General features: G+C 46.1%; 6 protein-coding genes across 8 annotated transcripts; 2 read left to right on the forward strand and 4 right to left on the reverse strand.

Moving 5' to 3' along the window:
• Positions 1-26: 26 nt before the first annotated feature.
• Positions 27-4097, reverse strand: Toll-9 (toll-like receptor 9). Of its 3 annotated transcripts, XM_033384245.1 has the most exons (7): positions 3225-4096; positions 3019-3194; positions 2690-2923; positions 2365-2595; positions 609-2236; positions 410-537; positions 27-352 (listed from the first exon to the last, which is right to left on the reverse strand). In XM_033384245.1, the coding sequence occupies exons 1-7, from the start codon at positions 3320-3322 to the stop codon at positions 124-126; spliced, it is 2724 nt and encodes a 907-aa protein (XP_033240136.1). In that variant the 5' UTR covers positions 3323-4096; the 3' UTR covers positions 27-123. The 3 variants fall into 3 exon arrangements, with proteins under 3 accessions (XP_033240136.1, XP_033240137.1, XP_033240138.1); XM_033384246.1 differs by lacking the exon at positions 2365-2595 and having other exon boundaries at positions 3225-4097; XM_033384247.1 differs by lacking the exons at positions 3019-3194; positions 3225-4096 and having other exon boundaries at positions 28-352; positions 2365-2614; positions 2690-2781.
• Positions 4098-4644: 547 nt separating this feature from the next.
• On the forward strand, positions 4645-7591 carry in (protein inturned). Its single transcript, XM_001353291.4, has one exon. The coding sequence runs from the start codon at positions 4765-4767 to the stop codon at positions 7480-7482; it is 2718 nt and encodes a 905-aa protein (XP_001353327.4). The 5' UTR covers positions 4645-4764; the 3' UTR covers positions 7483-7591.
• Positions 7592-9498: 1907 nt separating this feature from the next.
• On the reverse strand, positions 9499-10439 carry LOC6900428 (serine protease 1-like). Its single transcript, XM_002134783.3, has 2 exons — positions 10185-10439; positions 9499-10120 (listed from the first exon to the last, which is right to left on the reverse strand). The coding sequence occupies exons 1-2, from the start codon at positions 10412-10414 to the stop codon at positions 9559-9561; spliced, it is 792 nt and encodes a 263-aa protein (XP_002134819.1). The 5' UTR covers positions 10415-10439; the 3' UTR covers positions 9499-9558.
• Positions 10440-11023: 584 nt separating this feature from the next.
• Jon74E (Jonah 74E) lies at positions 11024-12322 on the reverse strand. Its single transcript, XM_002134784.3, has 3 exons — positions 11800-12322; positions 11475-11737; positions 11024-11411 (listed from the first exon to the last, which is right to left on the reverse strand). Exons 1-3 carry the CDS (start codon positions 12042-12044, stop codon positions 11098-11100), a joined length of 822 nt encoding a protein of 273 aa, XP_002134820.1. The 5' UTR covers positions 12045-12322; the 3' UTR covers positions 11024-11097.
• A 756-nt stretch (positions 12323-13078) lies between these two features.
• Positions 13079-13951, forward strand: LOC4813167 (serine protease 3). Its single transcript, XM_001353293.4, has one exon. It carries the CDS (start codon positions 13107-13109, stop codon positions 13917-13919), a length of 813 nt encoding a protein of 270 aa, XP_001353329.2. The 5' UTR covers positions 13079-13106; the 3' UTR covers positions 13920-13951.
• A 1322-nt stretch (positions 13952-15273) lies between these two features.
• CycT (Cyclin T) lies at positions 15274-21325 on the reverse strand. Its single transcript, XM_033382096.1, has 4 exons — positions 19976-21325; positions 19838-19883; positions 18491-19128; positions 15274-18424 (listed from the first exon to the last, which is right to left on the reverse strand). Exons 1-4 carry the CDS (start codon positions 20559-20561, stop codon positions 16287-16289), a joined length of 3408 nt encoding a protein of 1135 aa, XP_033237987.1. The 5' UTR covers positions 20562-21325; the 3' UTR covers positions 15274-16286.
• Between the last annotated feature and the right edge of the window lie 1752 nt (positions 21326-23077).

Genomic DNA, 23077 nt, shown 5'->3' on the forward strand with positions numbered 1-23077 from the left:
AAACTGTGTAAGAAAAAACGACGAGCACACATCTTGAGTGTGTTTAACGTATTAATCTATATATTATCAGGTACTTGCAAAACTGACTAGGACTCTTTAATGAATGTGATGGTAAGTGTTTCCTCAAGCTCTCTCTTTCGAACTACTGATGCCAATGACTTCCAGCGATCTTCTTAAGCGTTTCCAAAATAGTTTACGCTCCTCCAGCTTTGGTTTTTCGTCGCCTTTGCCGACTGGCCATTTGATATAGGTTTTTACATCCATTAAATATTGTAGGGTTTTCGGGCGCTTGCTACGCGGTATATCCTCCAGGAATACGAGGATCAAATGCTCTTTGCTGACCTCAAAGATGCTAAAAGAAAAACTTGCTAGAGCTGGAATTTCATGCGAGAATGGAGAACTCGCTTACCGATGCTGGGCCAGATACATTTCGAATTGACACCAGTGGCTGAGTAGAAACTTGGAGGATATAATCAGCATCAATGAGTGCGAACGATCCATGCATGAGATAATGTTGTCCAGTATAGTCACTCCGATCTACAAAAGTAAATGCTTTCGATTAGTACGCACCCTAAAGGAACTCAAGCCACACCAAGCAAACACCTAACCTGAAAATCTCTTTCATGAAGACATATGGAAATATCTCCTGCTTCCTCGACATTAGGCAGCAGTTCGTTCAACACCCACGTTCGATCGTTTTGGCAGTAGCTGATGAAGATGTCGTAGACCGCGCTGGGATCACGTTGGGACAAATGCGTAAGGCTGTCCACGGACTCTTTAGATGCGCTGGAAAGAAGGGCTGCGGACTTTAGCGACGAGTAGTAGTAGTGTATATGCCAACGCTTCAGATAGATGATGAAGCCACAAATGGACAGGCCAAGGATGCTGGCAACCACCGCTATAACCGTCGTCGTAAGGTTGTGCAATTTCGTCGCGATCTCAGTCATGGTTCGAACCTGACAATTCAGCTCCTCCACCTGCAATTGATCGGTGTCATTGAAGCACCAATATTGTGTCGCATCATAGTCAAGCAGCTGAAATTTTAAGGTCACTAGTTCGCTGCTTAACTCAGACATCTGGTAGGGGGTCGAGGCGGGACACCTTGAGGCATTATACCCTTCAGCTATGAATCGCAGTTTAAAAATCTTGTTCACGCGCTTATAGTCCTTAATGTTGTTGTAGCTCTTCGTCAACTGTGGCAGAAATCGGCTCTGCCAGAGCTTGCGATCAATATTTAGAGTTTCTGCGGTACCCAGCAGTTTTTGGATATTCAACGAATTTGCGGTGTTTATGTTGAGCAGGTTGTACGAGCAGTCGGCTTCCTTGTTGTTACCCGCAGCCACCTCGACCACTTCCCTCAGGTGGCAGTTGCAAATGAAGTTGTTGTCGCCGAGACTGAGGTACTCCAGGTGTTCAAAGTCCTTGAGCATCTCATTTGTGAGGACATTGATGTTATTACTGCGAAGATTTAGCACACGCAGTTCGAAATTATTGTCAAAAGCGCTCTTATACCAATTCCCAACGTGGTTTGAGCTTAAATCGAGGATTTCCAAGCTCTTCAGCGACTCAAACATGGTCGAAGACAAAGCATTTATGTTGTTACCAGCCAGACCCAGGATTTGCACGTTCTTCAAGGGCCTGGCCCACTCCATATCCTTGAGGTTGGAGTGTTCAAAATAAAGGTACTTCAACGTTCTGGCAATCCCATCGAATGCGTCATCTAAGATGTTGTTCGACACGAAGGGGTTCCCCGACAAATCAAGCCCTTCCAGGGCGGTGTTTTTGAAAATAGCGCTGCTCACCATGGGAATGGCCGTGTAGCACAAGCTGAGAAACTTAAGCTTTGGCCCTAAATGAGCAAATGCCACGGCACTATTGCGGGTCATTTTAGAGTGGGAAACATCCAGGTACACCAATTCCGGTAAAAGTTTAAAAGCGTTCTGCTGTATCTTTAGGCCGTATATAAGGCTCATGGCCATTTCAAGTGTGGGCATAGATATTTGGTAGCTATACGTCAGTACGTTGGTGAAGGAAATATCCAAATATTGCACTCTCTGAATATAATAGAACGTATCCTGTTGAATAGTCATTATTTTATTGTCCGACATGAAGAGCCTCTTCAAGTTGGTGAGGTTCTTAAAGACTTCCTTCTCCACATACTCAATGCTGCAGTTGCTGATGTCTAGTTCCACAAGTCGCGTTAGATTCGGAAAGGTGGCCCATGCAATGGATTGCTCTAAGCGAAAGAAAATGAATGTGCTTAAAATATATGTCCGTATATTACAGCTGAAGAGTGTATTTGGATGTTAAATGCATTGCCTGTGGGAATTAATGGGGGCGAATATGTTGTAATTGTGGTCTTACGCGACTTATCAAGAAGGTCAACCTTCTCTCTCAGGAACTGAATGTAATCCCCATAGGTTTTATCATTCTTTGGGGCCATATTGGCGTTGCTCGTGTTCGTGTTGTTGTGTATGTATAGAAAGCACTCTCGATCATACAGATCAGTGGCATTTGATGCAAGAAACTGCTCGCATTTGTGTTGTGTAGTGTAATTGGAGTCCAAACGAGTTTCATTCAAAAACCGCTCAAAGGCTGAAATTTTGAATGATAGCTGATCATAGGAAGGGGTGTATTTGTCTCTTGTTTTTCTTTAGTTAAAATTCAACCAATTTCTGGGATTACTTACCCTCAGCATCCGGCAGTAGGTCAGCGAATTTGTTTCCCCGCAAAGATAAAAGCTTCAACGAGTCCTTTAAAGAGTACAGGGCCTGGTAGGGGACTGCGTTGAGAGTGTTGAAGGCAGCCGAAAAAACTTCAACTTTCCTTGTGTTAAACGGAATTGTTGATAGTTTGGTTTGTTGGAACAAGTCAATGTCTTCCTTCATGTTGCCATGCGATAGGTCCAAATATAAATATGGTGCTGTGCATAAATAACAAATAGTAACAAATAGTAATTAGGGATTGGGCATTGGTTGTTGGGAACCGAACAATAAGGCAGATATGTTCTTGACTCACAGTATTTTCCATTCAGTCGCTTCAGGGTTCCATTTGGGAATGTCCACCAGAGCACATCTTCCTTGATGATATCCAAGAGACAACTATTGCCGTCATCAGAATCGTATTTGAGCAAAGCAGACTTTAGATCCGCATCCGCAGTGGACTCTCCACTTTCCTCGCTCCTAATCTGCTGCAGATTTGGGTTTGTTATGGTGTCGGGCAACCCTTCGGAATTTGATAGCTCGATGGCATGTATTACTTGTGCATTTTCCCGTAGCAGAGACAGAACGAGAAACACTTCTAATATGAATATTGAAGGCATTTTATAGGCCTATTAATTATCGCCGTTATCAGAACCCACAAATTACTGATTGTCGAAAGCAAGTTTTTACTTTTTCAATGACCAAACATACTCGTACATTCTCGCAGTGGTTGATTCAATTATAGTTGCTCTTATATATAAATAATAAAGGTTCTTTGTTCAATTCTTTTTGTTTGCAAATGGGCTGGACATTTTAATCACTTTCTCTTTACGCTCCGACAACGATTGTGCAACATTTTGCTATTTGCTATTTAGTGTAGACTTTCTTTTGCATCTTTTTCAAACGTATTTCGATGGTACCGAAGCTTGTGCGTTCCCGAAAAAGACTAACTTAGCGAGCAATTGTCAGCGAATGGTCAGCAAAAATAATTGGTAGCACCGATATACTGATATACTAACACTGACATGATACGGCTTATCAATTTTGGCAATATTATGCCTGGCTCGCCTTTGAATGGGATTCGGGTTCAGCTATCAGCAACGGGTATCAGTCTTTCGGTGGCAGAATGCGTTACGCCGCCAGTCCCACGCTTCGTTTGAGTAGAGCCCCATGTTTCATTATCGGATAATTATGGCTCGATGGCGAACGCAGATTAGTCTATAATGCTCACCCGTGTAAGCACTAATACGGATCAACTTCCAAACGATATAAAATTACATGTCTCGACTGTCTAGAAGTCTACATATACGTACATATATGTACATACACTCATGGGCATGTTGGAAGTCCGTAGTTACGCTAGCGGTAATTTACAGTTCAAATGAAAGCGATAACAGTATATAGAAAAAAGCTAAGATTATCGGTTGATTAGCGCCAATAAAGATTCTTACTTTACTTACTTTTTTTATTGGAATTTCACAACTAAAAATTTAAAAATAATATTTTAGAATTAAGCAAAAAAATATATGAAATTTCTTTATATTCTAATAATATTTTATTTTTATCTTGACATCAATTCATCCACTTCGATCTCACTTATTTTATGTTGAAGAATGTAAAATTTACAAGATATACGAGTACCTACTTTTTATCTTTTTTATAGTAGGTATTCTTTATACGAAAAACATACTCTCTTTCTCCTGTTGCTTCTATGGTAACTGGTCGCAAGATTTTCAAACATAATCGTTTCCAGTCTATAAGAATGGTAGCAACGAGTCGATTCGTGAGTCGATTCCCGCTGGTAAGATGGAAAGAGAATAAGACAACCAACAGCCTTCTCCAGGTGGGCTTGCTCTGATCTCTGGCTGCTCGGCTGCAATTATAAACAGGTTTTGAGCAAGGTAGAACAGTGTAGTTTTGAGAATTCGGTTCTAGGCAGAAGTGAGAATTGTCTTCCATTCAGTCGACATTCAAATGTGAAGATCAGCGTGCCTCGAAATATTTTCTGCGGTATAACGCAGCCTTATTGAAAATAGACATATTTTGTCTAATAGCTGCCGCAATGCGCAAGTCTCCGGGGAGTCTGGCAGGCATTGATGCCAATTCGGAGGCCTTTTCGAGCTCCAGCTCTTCGATCAGTAACTCCTACAGTGACGGCAGCGATTCGGCCAGCTGGGAGGAATACGTGGCCGCGGACGGCAGCCTCTTCTACGTTGAATACATGCCCAATGTGAAGTCAAGCATAGCGTCGTCGGCGGAGCGTCGGGTGGAATTCATGCGCCGCTCACTGCGCCTGGGAAAGAAGCCGATGCGACGTCAACATAATGGCAGTCGCCCGTCCCACTCCCAGACGCAGTCGCAGTCGCAGATGCAGACCCAGAGCCAGAGCCAGAGCCACAGCCGCAACCAGTTGTCAGAGGCGGAGCCCGACGAGTTTCGGTTCTCACACTTTAAGACATCGCATGGGGACGCCAGCAGCAGCAGCAGCAACAAGAAGCTGCAGCTAGTTATAACGGCAGCCGATCGGTTTCGCTTTGGCCGTCGCTCCACCGCGGTGGAATCGATTCTTGGATTCCGTGTGCTGCCCTTTCCCGACCAGCCGGAGTGTCTCATGGTGGAGGGCTTTGTGCACGACATAAGCGCCATGCAGCACGACATCAAGCGCGGCGATTGGTTCAAGTCGCTCAACGGCATTGAGCTGTACGCCAGCAACGTGGACGAGCTGCTGCAGCAGTTCGTGGAGCCCACCCAGGTGTGCCTCTGCTTCCAGGCCTCCTCAAGCTCTACGGCCGCCGCAGCCGCCGCAACGGCAGCCGCAGCTGCAGCGGATCCGACCTACGGACAGAGCCAGCAGGAGGAGCAGCTGCGCAAGGTGGAGAACTTTGCCATGTTTGCGGAAAAGTTTGAGCAACTGCTTCTATCAGCTGGTTCCTCAGAGCCCGGCACTGTAAAGACTTCCGATGCGGCCGAGCATATGCCTTTTGGTATGCTGTTGCTGCCGCCGGAATGCTACCAGCACGACCAGCACCAGGACTCGCTGTACTATTACCCCGAGAGTGCAACGACCAACTTCCTGTACAAGGCACGTGGCAGCTTCCTCACCTTGCATGCCGTTCTCAGCGAGCTGCACACACAGCCGATCACGTCGCGTCTGCTGGTCGACAAGGTCCCCTACCACGTGAACTACCGTCGGCTGAATGGATTTTTGGTTCTCTTCGCATACGCGAGCAGCCTCTACAGTGCGGCCGAGTGCAACATGCGGTCGGATGAGCTGATTGGATATATCCGCTTCTCCATGCCGGGCCTGGTGGTAGAAAACTTTGGCGCAGGAGCAGGAGCAGAGGGCAGCTCCGGAGACCTAAGATCATTCTTGCGCCATTTCTGCGGCATTCAGCGCACACGGCTGTTGCTCAATTGCCGTGGATTAACCCAGTTTGAGGAACTGCTCGGGCAGTCCCGGAATCTGCCGCTGCCCAAGGAGGCACAGCTTCGCGTATTCGACGCTCTGAGCGAGATGGAGGCCATGGACTACCGCAACTGGAACGACGAGCCGTTGACCACCCACCGCGAGTTCTTTATCTACGGCAGCGCTCTGTACTACAATCAGTTTCTGGTGGCCAGCCTGCTGCCCGCTGAAGTGCGGGCCAATGTCGAGGGCTTCCTGAGATGCAGAGGGATCTTCGATCTAATTGGAGCCCCGAGTGTGCGCGTCCGGGAGCTGTACGTGTGGGAGGAGATCGTGCTGCCCAATGCCACGGGTCGCTACTTTCTGACCGTCTGCACACGGAATCATCTCAGCCTGGCGGTTATCCTAAAGATATTCGATGCACCAGACATGGCGCCGGACACCGTAGTGGGACCATCGCTATTTTATATCGAGGAAATACAGGAGACACTGGATCACCTCATCCAGTGCGGCATCGAGTCACTCGCCATGTTCTGGTCCATTTCGAACAAGCGACCTCAAGTGCTGGAACAAGCTGGCGCTGAGGCAAAGGACGAGAAGGAGGCAAACGGCAAACTGGAGTCCTTTCTTAAGCAGAAGCTTACGGTCTTGAGTACTGCTGTATCTGTGGATGAGGAGGCGCAGCTCTGTTCCTCCCTGGGCGGATCGTCGATACACAGTCTGACGCCCAGCGAAGACGACTCGTCGCGAAAGCGCCTGACACCAATCCATGGCGCCGGAGAGGATTCCGATAGCGAGTCGGATTGGGAGAACTTTGCCGTCCAACATCCGCTGCACTATGGTCTCAATTTGAATTCGGAGTCCCACAATCAGAGCCAGATGACCGAGTCGATGTGGAAGGAAATCAGCAATGTGGTGCCAGTGAAGATCTCCGCCGGCTGGAAGAATTGTGTCCTGTACTACGTCTACATTGACATAGCCAATGGCTCCCTGTTCGCTCCCTTCAATGACTGCACGGAGAGTACGTCATTTCTGTCCGAGATTCGCCAAGCCTGCCACATGATTCACTCTGTTCTGGAGCGCTCCAAGCACTACCGCAGACAGTTGACAGAATCCATAAGAGTGTCTGTCAACGCCAATGGACATACTAGCAGCAATGCAATATCGCTGGTGAGAGAGCACGGGATGACATTGGAAGTTTATCCTCAATCCAGAGCGGAGACTCAGGCCTGCTCCTCGAAATCTGTTCGATTTGTGGTGGTCGGTCGCCTCTTTCAGTCTCCAGCCAAGGAGGTCTACATATGTCACCGATCTGATGTTCCGCAAAACATTGTGGAAATGGCTTTCAGGTTATCATTCTTCTCTATGGGATAGAAGCGAATGCTAAAATATTAATAAATACTACTTATTTACCCGTATATTTAATCGTAATCGTAACCGCATTTAAAGAAATACAATACTCATCTATCTGGTTTATTTTCAACACTTGCTTTTATTGCATTTTGCGTATTAAGAGGTTTTAGCGAAAATGGTAAAAAAAAACGTAACAGGATAGTCGTTACTATTGTTCAATTTTCATATTCCGTTGAATGATTTTGGCTAACTAAAATCCTTAGTTCTGCCCACATAATTTAAGGCCGTTGATGAATAAATTTTCATTAAGATTGGCTAGTTTTTAGTCCTTGCTTTTATTGTATTTTGGCTAAAACAAGACATAAACAAAATAGTTCAACAATAAAAACAGTCCCAATGTTGGTGGTATTTGAAGACATAATGCGTGTATAGGCTTTTGTATACCCTACTTTGTTAATTTGATATGAAGATCCTGTTTTCCGAACTGTTTAATTAATAAAGAAATTTTCTCAAATTGATATGTTTCAGACATATTCATGCATATGATTATTGTCTTGTACATATTTATATATATCCTTACACCTATTCTTGGTCTCTGTAGAAAGACGAAAGATGAAAAATATCGTTGAAGTAGGTTTAAAACAGGGACTAAATTGTGTTTGCTTTAATTGGAGCCTGGAATGATAAATACAACAAAAAATTACAAGCAATAAAGTCAGAAATAATCATTATTCAATAAAAATCAAAAATAATAATCATACCATAAAAAAAAAATAATTATACAATAAAAATCAAAAATAATAATTATTCAATTGAAATCAAGAATAATAATTATAATACGAATTATACAATACAAATCAAAAATAATAATTATTGAATACAAATCAAGACTAATAATTATACAATAAAAATCAAAAATAATAATTATACAATAAAAATCAAAAATAATATTTTTACTATAAAAATACAAAATAATTATTTAATAAAAATCAAGAATAATAATTATTCAATGATAAACAAGAATAATAATTATACAATAAAAATCAAAAAATTAATTATTAAATAAAAATCAAAAATAATAATTATATAATACATTTTTTGATCCAAGAATAATAATTATTCAATTATCGTTAAGTTTTGTTTCTTTCGCGCCTAACAGCACCTGCGAAGTAATTCTACATGAGTTTTACATGAACTGGACAAGGTGTGTTCTAACGACGTGAGTGGGCCCGTGGCGCATGGCGCGTGAGTCTTTAAAAATATGTAGTTAATTATCTCTTAATGCCAGCAGCCAGAGTGAGGATTATTCTGAAACTGATATTACTGCGTCGCGGAGCTGACATGCCAAATGATGTGTAGTCCTGGGCCTGAGGTAGGTAGTGTTAGTTGATGTTAGGTGGGTCTATCTTTTTACCATCCTCTTCGAATGATTCACTACTTTCTGCTCTATTTGCAGATAGAGGCGGCACCTCAGCATATCTTTGATACTTAAGGACTCCATCAAATCAAAGCCCTTAACGACCCACAAATAGTCGATAAACTTAAATATGTATGGCTGGGGATGTAGCAGTCCTTAGTCGAGGATCAAGGATATTTTTCCCCCTTAAGCATACCTACTTTCCTCCGACATTTCCTGTCCGATCAGCGTTTGTAACAAGGACTATCAGTATATTTCTATAATAGCTATAACTCCGCCATCTTCCGATCTGAAGAATGTACCTGATAGTTTGAACCCTGATTGGCTTAAAGTATAATAGGGATATTGCCTTTTTAGTGTTCGACTTAAACCGATTTCTAATTAAACAGATATAACTCCGCCATTTCTCGCCAATTCTGTATTTTTCCTGTGCTTCCCTTTTCAGCCAGATGGACTTTCGATGGACTTTCCAAGATAATAAGGAAACAGAAATTCGGGTGATCTTTCTCTGATCTGGCCCTATTTTCCAGAGATTTCACCACTTTTTGCAACTTAACAGCGAAGCCAAGCAAAATATCCTTTCGCTAGGCATTTTCAACGAAATGAGAACCAACGCTATATTATATTATTTCAAAATCGATTCTTTATTGCTCCAGATGAGGAACAGGAACATCAGCAACTTAACGAGAGATGCCGGTGTGCTCATGGATCCAGTCCAAGTAGCTGGTGACGCGAGTGAAGACAGCGGGGTATTCCTTCTCGCAGCCGGAGGCAGAGCCGAAGGAGGTCAGACCAACCTGGACCTTGCTGTTCTCCAGAACCAGAGGGCCACCGGAATCTCCGTTGCAGGTAGAAACGCCAGCAGAGGTGGACACGCAGATGTTAGAGTCGCGGATGGTGGTGTAGTAGGTGTGCTTGCACTCGCTGTTGGAGATGACCTTCATGTGGGCGTACTGAAGGTGGGCGGCGACGGAGCTGGACTCGTCGGAGGTGCGGCCCCAGCCGGAGGCGATGACCTCATCACCATCGTAGGATGAATAGTGGGACTCGTGTCTGGGCAGCTCAACGGCATGGATGGCGCTGCTGTACTCGACGCGGGGAATGCGGATCAGGGAGATGTCGTTCCTCAGGGTGCGGCTGTTCCAGTCGGCGTGGATGATGATGTCGTCCCGGGAGACGTGGTGCTTGACCTTGGGGCTGGAGCGCACAGTGCTGCCCAGATAGACCTCGACGGAGTCAACGCTGAAACGGAAGGGAACACCTTTAGTCAGCTTGGATCGCCGTAATCCCTGGAGAAGTTGCTTACCCATCAGTGCAGTGAGCGGCAGTCAGGACCCACTCGTTTCCGATGAGGGATCCTCCGCACCAGGCGGAGGAGGAGCCGACCTTCAGGGAAAGTCCCACCTGGTAGGGGAACTGGTCGGTGCGGGCATCCTCGCCGTGGGTGATGCGTCCGTCGGGTCCAGTCTGGACACCGCGCAGAGCCGATCCAGAGGCGTAGGCCAGAGCCAAAGCGAATACAACGAGCACTTTCATGATTGGGCTACCTATGAAAAGTATAAGTTATTCGAACTCGTCCCGCCGCTTTTATAGGCGACCGTCCCTCCAATCGAACGCCATCACGTCCCGCCATATCTGATCTGTAGTCATTCGGATTCGGGCACCTGCTCAAGTGGCTAGGGCCCGCTCCTTGTGTAACTTTCCTATCGGCATGCGCCCCATTTGCGATATGGGAACCAGATCTGTACGGACTTCTTGAAACTGTTGGGAGATACGGGAGCAAATGAATTGGCAGTTTCTCCTCGCCAAAAGATAGCCTAACGAGAGATCAATCAGCGGCTAATTGGAATTTGTACAGAGGAAGAGACAAAAGTTTATAGTCTGGTCTTTATATAGAATAAATAAAAAGGCATATTTTCCATTCTGATATTAGTGTAATATCCTTTATATCAGCCATTTAAAAGTATAGATCCTATTGAACCTACATATATTCCAGCCAACTCGTTATCAATGGCTATAAGAAGGTGGGTTGGGTTGGGTTATCTTCCTCTGTCTCGATTTCAAACTGCGACACCTCTCAAGTACACCTGTACCTTCCCGCACTCTCCACGTTCCCTTCCCGAAATCAGCACTGACAAGACCCACTTTTAAAATGCTCAACATTTGATTTAATTTATTTACAGTGCCCAGCACTGTTTGGGCAGCCATCGTGGTCCACTCTACGGGTAGACAACTCCACTCACCTCCGCTATCCAGCCCAAGTAGGCCGTAATGCGTGTGAAGACCGAGGGATAACCCTTAGTGCAGCCCGACTTCTTGCCATAGGAAGTGACACCTATCAGGATATCAGCATTCTGCAGGGGATCGTGGTAAATCAGGGGGCCTCCGGAGTCTCCGGTGCAGGTCGATCGGCCGCCGGTTGTGTCCATGCAGATGTTGGTGGGTTTGACGTTGGCGTAGGAATACTGACAGTCCTCATTCGACTCCACGAACTGAACGACGTAGCGCAGATGATCGGAAATGAAATCAGACTCTGAAAAATAGTTAACATTCAGGGGAAATCTCATTTCTGGTGTAGAAGAAAAACAATCCATACCATCGCTCATGCGACCCCATCCAGAGGTCGTCGCCGGGACGTAGTCGTAGCTGGCATGACTCGAGGCCATTCCTGGCAGCCTGATGACTTCTATGGATCTGCTAAAGACGGCAGCCTCTGGCATGCGAACCAGGGCAATGTCATTGTCCAGCGATTGGCTGTTCCAGCCAGGATGAAGGTGTACCACGGGATGGCTCGCACGGATTAGCTGTCGGGGAGACAATCGCTGCACTCCGCCCAAATAGAACGTGATAGAGATGGCTCTGTAGGGGTATGGTTGTCAGATTAATCCATTTGGAATCTTTTTTTTTTCGGGAAAACCTACTTTTCCACACAGTGCGCTGCAGTCAACAGATATTGGTTTGATATCAAGCTACCTCCGCACCAACTAAACAAGTCGTTGACCTCCTCTATGGAGAGACCCACTTGAAAGGGAAACTGATTCTCGCGGGCCTCCTCTCCGCCAGTGATGCGCCCCATTAGGGCACCATGGCCCAAATCCAGGCAGAGGAAACATCTTACCTGAAGAGCGACGAATAGGAGGCCAACCAGAGCCGAACTTATTTGCATCTTGAGTATATTCCACTCGTTCTGTCACTGACGTAGCGTACCCACCCGAATGTGGATTTATGGTCTCCTCAGTGGATTAATCTGCCCTGATTGGCCGTTTATAGTCGTCCGAGTGGGCCATAATGCTCGATTACGGATTATCGCTTGCAAGCCATCTGAACGCCACTTGATTGCTGAACTAATGGAAATACATATTTTTGCTTTCATTTTTTGTTAGGGGTTTTCGATAGGAATGGGGTTGTGTTCAGAGTGTGTTCCCAATGTGGTAAACTCCTTATAAAGGGGTCAATTTGTTCTATCCTAAAAGAGGATAAGTATGCATTATATACATACATCTGTGATCGATATAATTCTAAGTCAAAACTCATTGATTTACCTGGAAAACCCATCATCATTGAAACCCCGTGATTCGTAGATAAGCCGATGTCAGAAACTCTTGCTTTAAACATAGATTTGATATAGGTAAGTATGTATGTATGTACCTGTGCCATTATCGGTATCTTTTGATAACATATTCATTCAATTGTTGACGTATTACTATTCCAAAGCGTAATACTATCATAGAAAGGTGCTTACTAAGAAAAGTGCTTATACTTCTCCGATCTTATCTGGCTGATAGTTTTTTATAAAATGCGAGCAGAAAAAACGTTTCTCTCATGCGATATTTGAGAGCCACTCACTTTTGCAACTGGTAGACCAAGTCAGATGGATGCAGTAGGTCTTCAGGGCTCTCAACTCCCTACTCAAAAGGGAATCTTCATTCACTTTTATCACCTGCAGTCTATATAATACGCCGATTTCAATTAACGATCCTTCATAATGATTCATTGGGATTCAATTATAAGTCTCACACAAATTAAGGAACAACCTTCAAGTAGATTGTTTGCAGCTCGTATCTATGGGAATAATCCCAACCAGGCCAGGTGGTTCTACGCCGCCAACTATCTGGGGTGCTCAATGGTCAAGGGCTTCTCGATCGGCGATAAGGCATATGGCTCCTCTGTTCCTATATAACCGTTGGACAATCCTCTTCACCAGTCATTTGACAACCAATTAAGTAAGATGAAGATACTGTCACTTATCCTGCTGACTGTCGCGTTGGCTGGCTCCTGCGCAGCTGTACCCCTTCCGGCTGGTCTGGAGTCACGCATCACCAACGGGGACCTGGCCGTGGTGGGACAGTTTCCCTACCAGGCGGGTCTGAACATCTCCTTTGGCAATACGAGCACCTGGTGCGGCGGTACTCTGATCTCCCATCGCTGGATTGTGACGGCTGCGCACTGCACTGATGGGGCCGAGTCGGTCACCGTCTACCTGGGCGCCATTAACATCCAGGACGAGAACGAGCCCGGACAGAGGCGGTTCGAGGTGGCCAAGTCTGGGATGATTGTGCACACCAACTGGACAGCGAGCACGGTGGCCAACGACATTTCACTGATCCGGCTGCCCATTCTGGTGCGGTTCACCGATAGCATTCGTTCTGCCGGTTTGCCGAGGCGGGTTAATGGATCGTATCCCACCTACGAGTACCAGAAGGCCTATGCCTCGGGCTGGGGACGCGACAGCGACAGCTCCGATGTAGTGTCCCCGACGCTGCGCTTCGTGAAGATGCCCATTCTTCCGCATACCCTGTGTAAGATGTACTGGAGCGGGGCCGTGTCGGAGAATATGATCTGTATGAGCACCACCAGCGGCAAGTCCACCTGCCAAGGGGACTCCGGCGGCCCTCTGGTCGTCATGGAGGGCAACGACACACCGACCCTAATTGGGTCCACCTCCTTCGGCACCAATATGGGCTGCGAGGTGGGCTTTCCGGCGGTCTTTACGCGCATTACCAGCTACCTGGAATGGATCAGGGATCATGTAAAGGTTTAAATAAAAACGCATGTACATTTATTTTTATTTAATTTTTTTTCCTGATTTTTTTGTTTATTTTTTTTCGCATTTTTATTGGTTTTTTGTTTGGATTTTTGCCTTGTTTTCCGAGCCCCTCGGGGATCGGGAAAGTGTCGAGTGAATTCATATTCGAACACATCGACCGACCGCACTCGTAAGAACTCGTGATCCCAATGAAACCCGGCACTGGCCCGATTCTCGAGGAGCGGCTTTTCCATTACTTTCTTTCTATGTATATACAAAAACTTAAAGTAGGGGAGGGGTGGGGTAGGGTAGGGCATGGGTGAGGGTGGGGCGGGAGTCTGGGGTAGTTTCAAGAATAAGTATGTAAAAAGAAAAAAAAATCTTAGCAGCAAATTACACATTCAAACGATTGCTCATCGATCGAAATATTAGAAACACGGAGGTCTCCGGGGTGTCCTCTCAATAATAACTTAAATTATATGTTTTGTATTGTGTGTGTGTGTGTGTGTATGGGGGGAGTATGTGTCTGTGTGTGTTGGTGTGTGTGTTTAGTGGATAGTTTAGGGCTACATATATGTGTATATACTATTTGCATATACTATGTATGCTTGCAGCTTAATGCAGTAGTAGAGAAATTGAATACGAATACGAATACGAATAGTGGTGAAAAACATTCGCTTAACTGATTGCTTAGTGTCGAAAATTACATAAAAATTCAATTTCATTTGTTTACACTTCCTCCTGGCATTCTCCTGACTATTTGTGCCTCGAAGATGCATTTACTCACCGCTTAGATTTCTATAAGTTTCGAACTTTTTCTTTTTTTTTCATTTAGCGTCCGTGTTTTTACATCATTTTTGTAACGTTTTTCTTTTCGTTTTTCTGTTTTCTTGCACAACGATTTTTATTTTACTCATAATTTTGTTTTTGGGGGTATTTTTTTGTTTGTTTTGTTTTGTTTTGTATTCGTTTTTGTTTGGGGTTTTTTTTGTGGTTGTTGTTTTGTTTTCTTTTCGTTAATGCTAGCTTTAAAAAAAAAAAATTATAAACAAATGAAAGCTACGTCAACGTTTCGGGCGACCTTTTAAACATATTATCCACCGCCGAAACGATCAAATTTGTATTTGTATTGGTATTGGTTTAGTTTAATTCTATTCATTGAAAAGCACTGAAGTACAGTGCTGCAAGTATTGCTATTGGGGTGGTGTGGGCGTATGGAAAACCAAGTTGGAATTCGAAATTGGGCTGGGCTGGGCTGGAAAACGGGGTTAGAAAAACTTTGCTAACTAAAGAATATCCTCTCTGCATTTCCATTCACTTGCATCATCATCATCTTCATCATCCATCATCCTTATTTACGCGTAGCAACTATGATTTAATTCAATAATTTATTATTTAGTTTGGCGTCTTTAATTTTGAATCAAAGCGCTGGCTTTATCTTCTCCCCTTTCTTCTCTTCTCCTCTCTTCGCTTCTCCTTTCTATTCTCCTCCCGCTAGTATTTCTATTCTGTTCGGTGTGGATTATTCTGAAACTCCTTAACTCCTCCTGCAACGGCCTGCAATTAGTGGGGGGCCGCACTATATATTGTATTGTATATTTGCTAAGCGGAAGTCGGTCCTATATATATCTTTTGAGTGTCTCTCTCTCGTTTGTGTATTCAATTGTGTGTGTGAGTGTGTGGTGTGGTGGTGTGGCTATATACATCAGATATTAGGTGTTTGTGGTTTGTTGATTTGCTAACTTAAATGCTAGACGGCCGTGTTGTGGTTGCAACTAATCGAGAAGCCCTCGCTAGAGAAGGATCTGCTCTGTATATGTCTGTGTGTTCTATTTTTCTTTCTATTTCTCTGATTCTTGGGTTCTACGTTCGATTCCGATGCCAACAACGCGTTTACAACTATTATGTGTGTGTTTTTTTTTGTGTGTGTGTGTCTAGGTGTACGTGTAATGTAGTATAATTATAAATTAATTAATGCTGTACAAAAGTTTTCGCTCATTGAGTTTTGAGTTATAGATAAAATTCTCCAACTGGAGAATCAGATCAGCCGCCTCCATCGAAGTCCATCTCCGACTTCGTCTTCGTTTCCGACTCGATTCCATTCGGCTTTGATCCTCGGGTTTGTGTGTTTGCTGGTTTTGTGGTGTGGTAAAATGAACCAAGAATAACTTAGGCCACTAATGCATCTGAATCTGCATCTCACCAACAATCCTAACGACTAAACCTAGCATCGGCTTATGGGGTCTCTATACAATTATCAAAAAGTGCGACTTATGGGTTAAGTAGGAGCTCCTCCTTCTCCTCCTCCTCTTCCTCATTTTGTTTCTATCTTCCTTTCTCCTGTGGCAGCTCCTGCCTCTTCACCTCCTCTATCTCACAACGCTACTTCTTGCTGTATACGGGCAGGGCGGGCGGTGGCAGGCCAGCATGGAGAACAGCATTCGCGGGCGTCATCAGCATGGAGGATGTGGTGGTGGTCATCGGCATGCTCGAGGCCAGGCTCATCGCCGTGGAGATGTTGGGTGCGGCGCCTGCACCGCCGAGAGGAGCAAATACGCCGCTGCCAACGCCACCACCGATGCCTGCTCCGACAGCTCCATTGTATTTCGAATAATCCTGACCCTTGCTCTTCTTGCTCTCCTTGTCCCTGTCGCGTTCGCTGTGCTTCTTCTTGTTGCTGCCGCTGCTACTGCTGCTGCCCGAGGAGGCCGTGTTATAGCTGCCGGCGTATGGAGGCAATGCAGGAACAGGGACCGATGCCACACCAGCGCCGGATGAAGCTGTTGTAGTGCCCACCGCTGGAGCTAAGCCATAGCCCGGAGCCACCGCCAAGCCGGCAGCCGTGGAGTAGTTGCTCGGCTCTACCTTGTTCTTGCTAATCTTCAGCTTGAGGGGAGCCGCCGTGCCCACCTGGAGGCCGCCGTTGGGATTCGTCGAGGCACTGGTCTTGATCACCATCTTGAGGGAGTCGTTGGCCAGCGAGCTGTCCTTGCCACTGCGCTCTTTCTGCTTGTCCTTCTTGTGTTTCTTGCGCTCCTCCTTATCCGACTTGTCCTTTGACTTATCCTTCTCCTTGTGTTTATGCTTCTCCTTCTTCTTTTTCTTCTCAGACTTGCTGCTGCTGTCATCCTTGAGGTCGCCGCCGCCCAGCTTGGTGAGCGCGTCCACCTCCATTGGGGTGACGGAGGCTAGGAGATTGGACATGGCATTCATGTTGCCCATCAACGGCTCCTTCTTGATGGTCGCCGGCGTGGGCATGGGCTCTAGGAGTTCCGCTGGTGGCTTTAGTCCCGGCATGATGAGGGCATCCGGCTTCAAGAGCGACACATTCGACGGACAGAGACTCTCCTTGAGCAGACTACGCACCAGATCCGGCGTAGTCTCAATGCCATTCGACATATTCAGGGGCGTGTGCTTCTCCTCATAGCTGGGATATGCGGGCAGGCCGCTGCTGTTATCCAGTTTGCGGAGCTTCTCGCGCGGCAGGCTGCCGCCGTCCAGGTCATCCAGCTTGTTCAGTCCATACTGACTGCCTGAGATTTCGTTGGCCCGCTTCAAATTGCCGACATCGCGGATCTCATTGGAATTGGCCAGCAGTTCCCCTCCGTGCGGCTGCGGCGGCTTCTTGTGCGGCGGCATCATGGCTGCATTCTTCGCTGACGCACTGCCCCCACTGCTGCTGGTCATGGGCATCACGGGACGATGTTTGTCCTTCTTGGTGGGCGTGAGGCGCTCCTTCTTGGGGCTGTTCTTGTCGCGCGGATGATTGTTCAGCTTGAAATCGTGGCCCAGCGGAGCCGGAGGTGGCAGGAGGCCGTTGAAGGGCTGGCTTTGCGGCTCCTTCTTGATATCGCTCCATTCGGGACTGAACATGGAATTGTTCTTGGCCTGCGACGATGCCTGGGGAGGCGCTTCCAAGGAAAGCTGCTGCTGCTGCTGTTGCTGCGGCTGCTGCATGTGACTGTAGCCCTGGCTCTGAGGATAGGGCAGCTGCTGCTCGAATGGCGGCATGCCGTGGACGGTGGAGCCGGATTTGCTGCTTCGATGGCTGCTGCCATAGCACGCCGGGGGCGGGGGCTGTGCCCCGTTGCTGCCACCCGGATAGCCTCCGCTCCCGCGTGACATCAAGGGATTGGGGGGCGCACTGTTACTATAGGATGGCGGCGCATTCGGGTACATCTTGCTGCTTTGCGACTTATCCTTTGAGGAAATGCCCGCTGAAGATGAGTTGGAGGCAGATGGATGCGTTGACGGCGGCTGCTGCGACTGGGGCTTCCCGCTCGAGGTCATTTTGTGAGTACCATGTGGAGGAATACCCACACCGACCGGCGGCATGCCGCGCGACTTGTGATAGTCAACGGGCATGGGCGGCCGGCCGGGCTGCTGCTGGCTGGATGACGAGCTTGAGCTATTCCGTTGACTGCCACTGCTTCCGCTGGCCGTGGCGCCCATGCTGCCGCTGCTCCGCTGGTGACCGGAGGGCAAGCGGTTGTTGTAGCCCTGCTGCTTGCCCTTGTGATCTGCAAATAGGAACCGCTTTTAATGCCTTGCTCTCGTGGAAGACGCGCTGTCCGCTGTCTACTTACCTGGATGACCATCGGGAGGCAGACCACCCGCGTAATTTGGCAACTTATTGTGGCTAGCGGACGACGACGACGATGATGATGATGAGGAGCTGAGAGGCACATTGCTTGCGGAAGATGAACGCTGATGGCTGCCATCTGGTCGCCTCTGCTGCGGCACCATCGCTGGCGGCGGTAAAAGCGTCGACTGCTCCCGCTCCCGCTCGCGCTCCCGTTCACGTTCACGTTCCCGTTCCCTTTCACGATCTCGCTCCCGGTCGCGATTGTCATTTCCATTCAGGGCCAGCTCTGGCGGCGGCTCGATGTTCGAGTGATAGCCCTTCATCATCTCGCTCATCTTCCAGTCTTCCTTGGGCTTGTTGTCCTTCGATGCCGTCCGATTGCTGGCTCCCTGGGCAATCGCCTTGATTGAGTTCAGCTTGGACTTGAGGCGGGCGGGGCTCTTTTCGTAGATGGCTATAAACTCGTCCGTCAGCTGCTTGAGCAGGTCCAGCGACACGCTCTTGTCCACATAGTAGAACCAGTGCTTGCCCTCGGTCGACTGCGGGATCTCCCAGCGCGACCATTTGCAGGCCAAATAAATGCAGAAACATGCCACCACAGTGGGTCGATATTGCAGGCACATCGAGGTCAGATGCAGGCTGTTTCCAGGATGGTAGTTTAGTGAAATTAAATGGCAAGTCGATGGGGAAAGTCTGCAGACATGTGTGTGTGCGCGCAGGGGGGTACCACGTTTGTGCGGGGGTAGACCCCGTTTTCCCCCGATTTGAACAAATAACTAAAATTCCAGTAGTCTTTCTCGTATCACCGAAGGGTGACCCCTTTCTTTATTTTGTCTTTATTCTCTTTTCCCTTCCAATTACATTTTTATTGCAGAAAAAACCCATGGTAATCGATGGCCAGTCCGATAATGCCCCTTAAAAATCGGACAAATTGCTTCGGCATATCATAAAATAAAAATGTTTCTGTTTCTGGTCAAAACGTGTTTACAAGATGTGTGTTTACACTTGGGATTTTAGCGGATTAGACGAGCCCGAGACAGCGAGTGTCCTTGTGTGCAAAATGTCCGCAGTCAGGTCCGGTTCGGTCTGTACTTATTTTCTTTTGTTCTGGGCAGATAGAAAACTATTACCTAAGCAGGTAGCCGAATCATCGAATGGCTTGACTCCAGGCTTTTGTCCCCAGGCCATTTCTGAGTACAGGAACCACTCCGTACAGGAGTGGAAATGTCTATGGCATATCACCGCCTCACCGCACACACACACACGATCATACGCATATACCATTACGTTTGAGGATGGGGAATGGAGATCTGATCAAGGATTGGGTCACCAGAGTGGGGAGGCATACCTGTTTGAGGCCAAAAAGTAGGAGGTCTGCGCCAGATCCTTGCACGCTAAAATACATCACAGTAATCAATTCACAAATCGCTCTATGTGCATATCATTTGGGATTTTGGGATATATTTTAGAGCAGATTGGTGCCTACCTTTGACCAGCTGGCACGTGCGCACCACATGCGTGTGCGGGTGATCGATGGCCACATCGAAGCCGAGCGTCTGCAGCAGCACGTTCTCGTTGAAGACGAGCTCCTGGGCGAGATCGGCGTAGTTTTGCTCGGTGGTCGGTGGCAGGCACTTGTTGGCGGCTCGTATCACATGCTCCAGCTTACGAGGCTGCTCCTCGACCTTGGCCGCCAGAAAGAGGCTCGCCGATGCCATGGAGTTGCGATGGAAGTGGGTGAATGAATGGAACGCATAGAACCGGTGCATATACACAATTGCCGTATTGATGCACAGCTGGGACACCTGCAGCCGCTGGCCCATCTCCTGTATCAGGTAGGCGGTCATCTGCCTGTACTGGAGCTCGTCGTCGCCTTTGATGCCGCATCGGCGACTGGGCGAGTTGGTCAACTGCTCATTGCTGAAGTACCAGATCTTGTCCTTCTCGAATGGCAGATTGTTGTTGCTGCTAGTGCTAGTGCTGCTGCTGGCGCCGGGCGCTGCACTGGCCGAGCCGGAGGAGCCTGCACTCGTGGAGCTGCCCGTGGGCATTGGCGTCGCCATGAGACTCATTGCCGCCGCCGCCGCCTCCGCTGCCGTTGCTGATTGCTTTGCCCTTTCCGTTGTGTAGTTTCACATGCAAGCCTCTTTATTGCGCGCCGCCACAGATGGATCACACAGATTCTGCTTGCTGCCTGATTTCTCCTCTCCTCTCCGCACTCTTCCTCTTGCTTTGCGGACTGCTGACTCAAGCGCTGCCGTCGTAGGAACTGTACGAAGAAGCAGAGCGCTATTTCTTTGTCGGCTGTGTGGTACAAGGCGAGTGCGTTAGTGTTGGTGCTGGTGTTGGTGTTGGTATTGGTGGTGGTGATGGCGTGGGTGGTGGGGAGGCGGAATGGGGAACGGGGAGCGCTCGCTGCGGCTGCCACAGCACATTGGCTATGTGAGACGCGAAATGCACATTCGATTCGCCTGCGATTAGCTGTTGCGGCTATAGTTTTTCACACTTTTTCCGCCGCGCTGCTCTTGTCTGCTGCGTCTGTGTGTGTGCGTGTGTGGTGTGGTTTTCTGGAAATTGCGACTGCGGGACACTACCGCGACAGCGACGTGTTATGCAACTTTCGCTTCAATTCATAGTTACTTGTATTGCAATTGCCGTCGCGTTGGCCACAAACACCGTCACCATTTGTTTACTGCACTTGATTTATTCTACGACGCATCACAAAAATGGATCTGGACAATGACAAAACTTGCAGAAAAAATGTATTCAATATCACTCACACGGACACCAGTGTCGTGTCGGACTTATCGAAAAAATATACCGTCCGACCCTCAGAAATATACCAAAATACACCGTCTCATTTTAAAAATATACCGTAAATATACTGACGAATTCAAGTTCTACTATATATGTATATTTATCGTTTTTGATATTCCGTCGAATATTACTAGCTAGATAGATCTTTCCGCCCTGCCCAGATAATTTTATCTAATTAATGAACCTATTTTCTACCAGACTGGTTTATTTTAAATACTCGCTTTTATTGGATTTCGCATAAAACAGGTTTTAGCGAAAGAGGTCAAACAAAAAAAGTTTGGGAGTAATATTTCTTACTGCTCAATTTTGATATTCCGTTGAATAATGATGGCTTACGAAAGCCCTCAACCCTGCTCACACAGTTTTATCCTATTGATGAATACATTTTCTACATTAACTACTTTTAAGTACTCTCATTTATTTTATTTTGACTAAAAAACGGCTTTCAACAAAAAAAAAACCAGTAGCAATATTGTCACGACAATGTTGCTGGTATTTTAAGACTTGTTGCTTGTCAACTGGAGCATTTAGCCCATACAAATTAATGTGCCAGCAAATTTTGTGCATCAGCATGCCTTGCAATGTATTTTTTTATACCATTTGTTTTTAAATATACCTTTGAAAATTAAATTTAATAGGTGAAATCGATAAAATATACCATTATATACCGATATACCGTAAATATACCGATGACAAAACGACCTTAGCCCACCAAAACCCCCTTTATTTAAGGATTATAGTACTTGAATTAATTCGCGAAAAATGATACCAATAATAATTCTTCTTTCAGATCCATACCATCCTTCCTCTTTACATACCAAGCAGCCTACGATATCTTTCACTGAACTGCTTAAACTTTCATAAAATATCATTAAAATGTCAATATATCGATATATCGGAACAAATTCAAAAATTGTATTTTCAGCTGTGTTTGAGTTCCAATATTGTTTTTTTCAGCGACTTTAGGACGGCGCGTTCTTTTACATGCAGCAGCCTGCAGTTATTTTCAATAAATATAATAACTGTTGATGCCGCTCGTTCTGAAGCTGCAGAGCTGGCTGGGGGTTTTAAATATTTAAGAGCCAGCTGTGAAATATTTGGGTACCCTCTTCCTTCTTAGATGCCAAATAGGCAATGGGGTCTGTTTTTCGGTAAGCACTTGTAATCTAGATATGTCTGAAAATATCGATTTGTGATATAATATATTGCGCCTATCGATTTGAGAGATCGAAAATTAAAAAATCTTTAAATGTGATATATAAAAGGTTATTTAAATGGATTAAATTTCCCATTATGCTCCGTAAATATACCTTCAACTTGATTTCGCGGTCAAAATATACCAAAAAGTATATATTTGGCCGTAAGTGGTCACACTGACGCACGCAAACGTAGATACATGTAGATGTAGTCGTACATGTAGATGTTCATGTAAATTTACTTACGACTAAAATCGTTCTTATCGAATTTAAAACCTTTTGGTAATAAAGTTGTTGGTAGATAACTTTCCTGATCAACGCCTATTTCACACCAGCCTTTAAGGGTAAATGCCTACTGTTGGCTTATTCTATCCTTTAAATATATGCCATGGCGAACCAGATACAAAAAAAAACACTTTTCGCTTTATTGTTATTTAAAAAAACAGATAATATATATATATATTTTTATGGTTTGTAGATTAAAATATACAAAATTTAGCTAAAAATCTTAAAACTCTTATATCGTAACAGTAAATAATTATACTAGCTTGTGTTTTTGGATTTTCTTTCGTTTA

This window comes from Drosophila pseudoobscura, chromosome X (genome assembly GCF_009870125.1).
Source record: "Drosophila pseudoobscura strain MV-25-SWS-2005 chromosome X, UCI_Dpse_MV25, whole genome shotgun sequence".
Classification (NCBI taxonomy): Eukaryota; Metazoa; Arthropoda; class Insecta; order Diptera; family Drosophilidae; genus Drosophila; species Drosophila pseudoobscura.

Excerpts from the sequence above, each read along its gene's own strand:
- Toll-9 (XM_033384245.1), bottom strand. The coding sequence starts at position 3,322 with ATGCCTTCAATATTCATATTAGAAGTGTTTCTCGTTCTGTCTCTGCTA. Across the intron at positions 3,195-3,224 it reads GAGCTATCAAATTCCGAAGG|GCAGCAGATTAGGAGCGAGG; the intron begins GTTGCCCGACAC and ends AAACCCAAATCT. Across the intron at positions 538-608 it reads TTCATGAAAGAGATTTTCAG|ATCGGAGTGACTATACTGGA; the intron begins GTTAGGTGTTTG and ends TTACTTTTGTAG.
- in (XM_001353291.4), top strand. The coding sequence starts at position 4,765 with ATGCGCAAGTCTCCGGGGAGTCTGGCAGGCATTGATGCCAATTCGGAG.
- LOC6900428 (XM_002134783.3), bottom strand. The coding sequence starts at position 10,414 with ATGAAAGTGCTCGTTGTATTCGCTTTGGCTCTGGCCTACGCCTCTGGA. Across the intron at positions 10,121-10,184 it reads GCCGCTCACTGCACTGATGG|CGTTGACTCCGTCGAGGTCT; the intron begins GTAAGCAACTTC and ends CTTCCGTTTCAG.
- Jon74E (XM_002134784.3), bottom strand. The coding sequence starts at position 12,044 with ATGCAAATAAGTTCGGCTCTGGTTGGCCTCCTATTCGTCGCTCTTCAG. Across the intron at positions 11,738-11,799 it reads GCAGCGCACTGTGTGGAAAA|AGCCATCTCTATCACGTTCT; the intron begins GTAGGTTTTCCC and ends ATACCCCTACAG. Across the intron at positions 11,412-11,474 it reads ATGGGGTCGCATGAGCGATG|AGTCTGATTTCATTTCCGAT; the intron begins GTATGGATTGTT and ends ACTATTTTTCAG.
- LOC4813167 (XM_001353293.4), top strand. The coding sequence starts at position 13,107 with ATGAAGATACTGTCACTTATCCTGCTGACTGTCGCGTTGGCTGGCTCC.
- CycT (XM_033382096.1), bottom strand. The coding sequence starts at position 20,561 with ATGAGTCTCATGGCGACGCCAATGCCCACGGGCAGCTCCACGAGTGCA. Across the intron at positions 19,129-19,837 it reads TACTTTTTGGCCTCAAACAG|CCTGCATCTGACCTCGATGT; the intron begins GTATGCCTCCCC and ends TCCTGGAAACAG. Across the intron at positions 18,425-18,490 it reads GCCTCCCGATGGTCATCCAG|ATCACAAGGGCAAGCAGCAG; the intron begins GTAAGTAGACAG and ends TCCTATTTGCAG.